The following is a 7,878-nucleotide window of genomic DNA, read 5'->3' on the forward strand; positions in this document are numbered from 1 at the left end:
GACCTCAATACTAATGCCTATAGAATCTCTGTATTGTAGCTTTGTTGGCTTGGTTTTCTCATAGTTTTGTGTAAAGAAAATTAAAAGTGTGAATTTATGTCAGGGAGATTTGGCGTTTCGCACTCTGTAGCTCTCCCGCTGTCTGTCTCTCTTCCTCATTAATTTCTCTCTTTGTCTGAATCTCCCCATCTCTCTTCCTCCTTCCATCCCTCTCTCTCTCCATTCCCGACTTTCTCCCCTTCCCCATATCTTTCTTTCCCTCCATCCATCTCACTTTCCTCCCCCCTTCTCTCTCTCTCTCTCTCTCTCTCTCTCTCTCTCTCTCTCTCTCTCTCTCTCTCTCTCTCTCTCTCTCTCTCTCTCTCTCTCTCTCTCTCTCTCTCTCTCTCTCTCTCCCCCCCCTGTGGCCCAGACTTATCATGTCTTAACTCAGTGTCAGCTACCACAGGGAAAGTGCTCCACACTGTCTTTAAAGGTTAGCTTTAGTGTGGTGCTGTTGTTTGCCGTGCCATCGAAACCCAGCACAATGAAATATTTCAAACTGGGCAGCCATCCGGGGTTATAGTTTGATATTTCCTCTATGTTACTTTTCATTTCATTTCCCACCATATACTACCGTGTTAGATTCTAGATGGCAGGGGGTGAGAAAGAGTCAGCCATGCTGTGCAGGATATTGTTGGAATATAGTGTAATGGTCCATGGCATGTTGCTGTTACACTGTAAATATTCTACCAGGTTCTATGTTAAGTTGTGGTGACTGTCAGTGTATGAGACTAATTGATTGGTGGTCCCCTTTCTGGGGCCGGGACTATGTTTTGGGGGCTATCAGTGTGTTTTATCATCTATTGAGGACCTGATAAATGTACAATTAACCCCTAAATTTAGTTTTTTTTGCAAAGGCTGTCCGACCTTTGTACAATACGGCAATTCGTCGTGGGCCTAACATTTTCAGTGCACACCACACCTTAATGTGCATGCCATATGTATATCTTAATGTACAGATGATATATACAGTATGTCTTCATGTACATGTGATATCTAGCTCAAGGTAGAAATAGGAAAAAAATAGAAAGCTTTTATTGTCATTATACACAGTACAATTCAGAAAGCAAAATTCAGAAAGCAGCTCCTTAAAAGTGCACACATAGTTAGCACAATATAAAAGACTATACAGTATGAATATGAATACACAATAAAAAAGTAATTAAATAAACCACAAAAAAGAAAAATTTGAGCACAGACTTGAGTCCAAGAGCGGCTAGCAGCGTATTGAACGGTAGAGGTAGGTTATGTCTGGTGGTGTAGTGATCAGTGCAAATATGTCAGTGCAGTATATATTAGTGCAAATTTGAGTTCAGTACGGTGACAGCTTTGGGAAAGAAGCTGTACCTGAGTCTATTTGTTCTGGCCCGTATGGACCTGAAGCGCCTGCCAGAGGGCAACAGGTTGTGTCTTTCAGGATGTTTCTGGCCCTTCTGAGACAGCGGGAGTTGTAAATGGTGCTTAAGGAAAGCAGAGGGCAGCCAATGATTTTTTGTGCGATGTTTGCCACCCTCTGCAGTCTCTTCCTGTCGGCCTCTGTGCAGCTGGAGTGCCACACTGACACAGCGTAGGTCAGCAGGCTGTCGATGGTGGAACGGTAGAAGGTCATCAGCAGCTGCGTCTTTAGTTGGGGTTGGGGTTCTTCCTGAGCACCCTCAGGAAGTGTAGTCGCTGCTGGGCCTTCTTGACCAGCGCTGAGGTGTTTACCGACCAGGAGAGGTCTGCAGAAATGTGGATTATACAGGATTGTACAGGATTATTCTGCGTATATTTGTATATTCGTCCAGCTCCATCTCCACAGCAGATGAGACATTTGATTGAAAGGTTTCATGAAAGACAAACCAGCAGGCAGCAGCAACAGGCTTCATACTTCAGTGTGAGGATTTCATTCTTGTTTGGCGGTTTGTGTTCAAACTGTCAATCTCTGTGGAAAGCAAAATGTGTGTGTGTGTGTGTGTGTGTGTGTGTGTGTGTGTGTGTGTGTGTGTGTGTGTGTGTGTGTGTGTGTGTGTGTGTGTGTGTGTGTGTGTGTGTGTGTGTGTGTGTGTGTGTGTGTGTGTGTGTGCGATGTCAAAATAACCAAGCGCTTGCTTTGTAATCGCCACTGTGGACCCCGGCCCTAATTAGCGACAACTTAACAAGCTTGTGGACCATGGAGATCAAGGGGAGGGGGGCGGGGGCGGGGGACATTTAGTAACTAGCCTGTGGTGGAGCTAGGGTGGGGGTGGCACCAAGGGCACTAAGTGATGCTAGTGAGGTCGTACATTTTAAGTATATGATCAACGTAGGGGAAACTGCCAATTTGAAGCTGGCCAAGTTTCCATCACCAGAAAACAGAATTGTTAAATGGAAGTAAACAGGCATTTGTAAAAAAAAACACAGAAAAATGATCGCTGTGATCCCTCACAGGAAATACAAATGGCTAATAGTGCTACAACCAAATAAACAAATGAAACAAACTAAATTATACTGACACATGAGTAATATCCGGACAAGTTTCATACAATAAACAGAATGCATTTACGATATTAGGTGTGTGATAGCAGTTTATTCCCCAGTTCTTAAAAGTAAGGCCTAGTTAATCAACATGTCTAATGGCATAGTACTACAGTTTACAAATACAGAAGGATAGCAATATGTTTCTTTTCGATCTGTTCCATGTGAACGAATCAGGCTGATGATGTAAATGATATTGCTCTCAGGACCCATTGTCACGACATAATTCAGCTTGATTATAGTGGCTGTGTTTCTGGAAACTCTCTCACGATAGGAAACAGATTCATGTTGTGTTAATAGGACGATGGAATAGAATAGAATAATAGGTCCAGGGAGAGGTTGAAGATCCTGGTGAAGATGAGAGTGAGCTGGTGGGCACACGCTCTGAGCACCTTACCCGGTACTCCGTCTGGGCCGGCAGACTTCTTGGGGTTCACAGCCAGGAGCACCCGTCTGACATGGAGCTCCCTTACAGTGAGTGGAGTGGTGTGGCTACCAGGTGCGGGTGGGAGCATGGCTGAGGCAGATGAGTGCTGCTGTTGTGATGTCTCAAAGCGGGCAAAGAAGCAATTTAGCTCCTCTGCCAGCTGTGCACTCAGGTCTTCTGTTGTCGCAGCGCAGCCTCTATAGTTTGTGATGTCATGTATGCCCTGCCACACCTCCCATGTGTTATTGCTAGACAGGTGGGACTCTATGCTCCTCTTATAGTCTGTCTTCGCTTGTTTAATTCCCTTTTTCAGATCGGCTCATGCAGCTTTGTACAGAGCTCTGTCACCTGACCTGAAGGCAGCGTCGCGGGCTCTGAGGAGTTCACATTTCTGATGCAGAACCTGATGTAGTCCATTATCGTTCCTGTGAATGTTTCCAGCTCCTGATGTTCAAATATGTCCCAGTCTGTCTGTTCGAAGCAGTTTTGTAATTTGGAGAGTGCATTATCAGGCCAGATTGTAACAGTCTTTGTGGTGGGCCTGGTACTGTGTCTGCGGGGGGTGTAAGGAGGGAGGAGAGCAGGAGAGAGAGATGGTCCGACTGGCCGAGGTGGGGTAGTGGTATGGCTCTGTACGCGTGCTTAATGTTGGAGTAGACATGATCCAAAGTGTTCTCCCCTCTAGTAGAACACATGTTGATAAAATTTCGGGAGTACTATCTTTAAGTTGGCCGTATTAAAGTTATTATAATGGAGGACTATAAAGAATACTATTTGAATCTTCCCAACGCTTGCTAAACCTGTAGAGATACGAAACTCTCTCTCTCTCACACACACACACGCACGCACGCACGCACGCACGCACGCACGCACGCACGCACGCACGCACGCACGCACGCACGCACGCACGCACGCACGCACACACACACACACACACACACACACACACACCATGTGTGCGTATATATGTAGACATAAAATTGCTATAGCTGTTTCCATAGCGATGGGATGTTCTGATGTGATAACTGCGATGCTCATTAAGGCCTGTATTGAAGCAGGGTGGTGGTGGTGGTGTGTGTGTGTGTGACAGTGTGTGTGTGTGTGTATGTGGCCGTGTGTGTCCGACATCAGAATATTACATCCCCAGTCAGTCTCACTCTCCTTCACATCCTGTCAACGGATGGGGAGAGAGAGTGACACCATCTGCCACTCTACATCAGACTCTCTCTCTCTCTCTCTCTCTCTCTCTCTCTCCCGCTCTCTTGCTCTCTCTCCAAATTCCAAATAACTTTATTGGCATGGAACATTTACATTTCCTTGCACTCTCGCTTACGTCTTTAACCTTTGTCTCTCTCTCGCAACACCCAAAGGAACCTTCATCACCACAATCCTCAGTCGCTGTAGTCTCGTCAGTTCGTGGGGGGCAAGAGGGGGAGCATAACGCTTGACTTGCACCACAGTCAAATAGATTGAATTGACATTTTTGTCTGCTGGATTGACTAATTTTTTGTGGCATGGGCCAATAATAATGAATTGGCAAAATGTGCTTTTATGTTCTCAACATTTTGACGATTAAGTTGATTCAAATTGATTGGAAGATTTCAGATCAATGCAGGTGGACGAGCACATAAGTAAGCTGGATTGTGGTTATTACCCACCTTACTTTCAGTGAATGTAAACACATACTGTGCATAGGTGCACGCACGCACGCACGCACGCATGCACGCACGCACGCACGCGCACACACACACACACACACACACACCGCAACAAAGGGTCAAGAATCTGGCCGCCTGTCAGGGAATCTCAGGCTGTTGATGTGTGTTGATGTGGGTGTGGTTGTGTGTCATCGCCTTGGAAACGGTTAACTCGGGATCAAAACAAACCCATCAGACATCCAGCGAAGCCAATCAGAATGGACGTGCCAGGAATGCACACACACACATACACACACATCTTTGTTGTGAGAGAGAGCAGTTTGTCACTTCTGGCAGCAGTATTGTAACATCACATCTCGGTCGCCCAGAGAGAGCCCACCGGCCTCATATAAAGCTTTTAATTTGATCTGGTCCCCAGTGTACAAAAGGGTGTGTTTGGGGTGTGTGTGTGTGTGTGTGTGTATGTGTCTTTTGTTTGTGTGTATTTGTGAGCATGCCTGCATGTGTGTGTTTGTCTGTTCATGACTATGCGAGTATGAGTTGGGTGTCTTGTCAGGTTTGTCTGTGTGTGTGGTTCTCCATTTGCTAGATTGTGTGCGTCCTCGTGTCACCTCAATCACAGATGATCGCTGTGTTCACCTTTATTTAGTCAGATAGTAACGGAAGCATTTCATCCTTGTGGGAAATTTATATTCTGTCAAAGTGATGTCATATTTATTCACCATTTCCAACTTCCCTCGTCCCATTTCATCTCTCGCGAGAACCGGCGTGACACCTAATTGATTACCTTCACCCCCTCCCACCCTGGAGAGATGGCTAGGCCAGGCACTGAGGGGAGGGAGAAAAAGGGTAAGAGAAGGAAACAGAGAGATGGAGAGGAAGTAAGGGGAGGAGTTGAGTAGGTAACAGAGGGAGGGGTTGAGTCGGTAACTAAGGGAGGGGTTGAGTAGGTAACTGTTGTGGTTGAGAGTTGAGTAGGTAACAGTTGTGGCAGAGGGTTGAGTACAGTGGCGGTTCTAGGGGGGGGCCAGTGCCCCCGTAAGTCCGGACCCCCCTGTGGCCCCCCCCGAACGAGGAGTCTGCGTCAATGATAAAATGACCAATATCTTGCGATGATTTTGTACTGAAGGAATAGGCGGAACTAAAGTGTCTTTGAATATAAAGGCTTTGAATATGGAACATTTTGTAGATAGATTTGCTAAACAACACAAAAACCGTAGAATACTGTTACTCTAGTGAATGAACATTGATGGTTGTGCAGAGGTTTTGACTTAATTGGTGACCCTAAAACATTAGGTGGACATCATTGCAATTAATTGATGTATTCCCATACTAACATGCAAGCACTCTTTTTCTTTTTGCAAAGTGAATCTGTTCTGTTTTTCTGTCAATGTTTTAGTTTACAGCCCAATTAAAATTGTTGAAATTGTAAACACTGTTATTAGTCTTATTTATCCCTGTCTGAATGAGGCATATGGCTTTTTTTCCTGGGTTGTATGTGCCCCTCTAACACAAAAGCCGGCCCCATCCCGGCCCCCCCATTAAAACTGGTCTAGAACCGCCACTGGTTGAGTAGGTAACAGTATAGGTTGGAGGGGTTGAGCTTTGCAATGCAAGAGGACTTGCAACGCGTAGGGCCTGGACTAATTAGAACCCGAGACCAGTCGGAACCCTTCTCCAATTCGAACTCTGGCCCAATTAGAACCCTGCACCAACTAGAACCTGTGAGCATCAGAAGCCTGGAACAATTAGAACTCTCGCCAAATTAGAACTCTGAGGCAATTAGAAACTCTGGGCTAATCACACCCCTGGGTGTGACTGGGTCTTGGTGCTTTGGTGTCTTGGGAGATTCCACAGAGTTCCATCTGAGGGCCATGGGAATGAAAACAAACAGACAAACTATTTCCTCCTCATGCAGACCCCCACCACCACTACACACACACACACACACACACACACACACACACACACACACACACACACACACACACACACACACACACACACACACACACACACCTTATTTACTGGTCTCTGCTTCCTCCAGTGTGTGTGTTTGTACTGTGTAGTGAGAATGCTGTTTACTAGGAGGCTGGGCTTTAGTCTAGACAGGCAAAGGACATGCTCAGACACCGTAGGGAAAAGCACACATACACATACACACACACACACACACACACAACCACACCTACAAACCTATACACACACACCTACAAACCTATACACACACACACACACACACACACACACACACACACACACACACACACACACACACACACACACACACACACACACACACACACACACACCTACACACACACACACTTACAAACCTACAAGCAAACACACTCACTCACACACAATAGAATAAATGTTTTGATGACCCGAGGGGGTCCACGTTCTGCAAGGGCCCCGGTTCCCTCTCCGTAGAACCCTCAGGCTGTCACCGTCTGCCTCTCCCTGACCGTGAGAATGTCCTATTCCTCCTCCGCTCTCCGCGCAGGGCAGCCCCCCCCCCCAAAACGGGGAGGCCCGGCGTCCTCGCCACCCTCTTATTTATCTACCGTCGCCGGCATCTCCGGCGCGAGAACAAGCGTCGGCGCTGCGATTTGATTCCAGATTCATTGCACCCTTAACGTTGCACGCCGCACCATGACTCAGGTGGTTCTGCCCCCACCCGCCGATGGCTCACTCTGACTGGGGTGGAGGGGGTAGAGCTGGAGGGAGCAAGAGTGGGTGGTGGTGGTGGTGATGGTGGAGGTGGGGGTACATAGATCCGAAAGTCTGTCCGTAATGCATCGTTACCATCGACCGCGCCGGCTTTGTCCTGACCTGCTGTAATGTATTTGAGAAGTTGGTGTTGTTTTATTTTGTGAAGGAAACGCAGCAGAAGCAAATGAAGTTTGACCGCCCCCTAGTGGCGGGTTTTAGGACTAACGAGATGAGGAGGAACGCACCGAAATAACCTATCCTTTCCTTTTTCTATTTTTTTTCTTCTTATTCCCTCCCCCTCTTGTCTTGTTGACCTTTTCAGGAGGGGAAGAAGAAGTTTGACAAGGAAACAGAAAAGTACTACTCAACACTGGAAAGACACCTCAGCCTGTCGTCCAAAAAGAAAGACTCCTTTCTCCAAGAGGTGCGGTTAAATCTGCTTGAACCTCATCCCCCACATGATCGTAAAAATTACACATAAGGACGTTTTTAGTGCAAGTTGTTATTTATTTATTTTACCCTTTCACAATTTCAATGAAG

General features: G+C 46.5%; 1 protein-coding gene across 3 annotated transcripts in view; it reads left to right on the plus strand.

Moving 5' to 3' along the window:
* arhgap42b (Rho GTPase activating protein 42b) overlaps positions 1-7,878 on the plus strand; it is a 69,921-nt gene that overhangs the window by 40,076 nt on the left and 21,967 nt on the right. For all 3 annotated transcript variants that reach the window (XM_084467358.1, XM_084467356.1, XM_084467357.1), the window contains exon 5: positions 7,661-7,762. In XM_084467358.1, the coding sequence (XP_084323484.1) occupies positions 7,661-7,762 (102 nt within the window). The remainder of the gene's footprint in view (positions 1-7,660; positions 7,763-7,878) is intronic.

Source organism: Micromesistius poutassou, assembly GCF_964030765.1.
Source record: "Micromesistius poutassou genome assembly, chromosome: 4".
Lineage (NCBI taxonomy): Eukaryota > Metazoa > Chordata > Actinopteri > Gadiformes > Gadidae > Micromesistius > Micromesistius poutassou.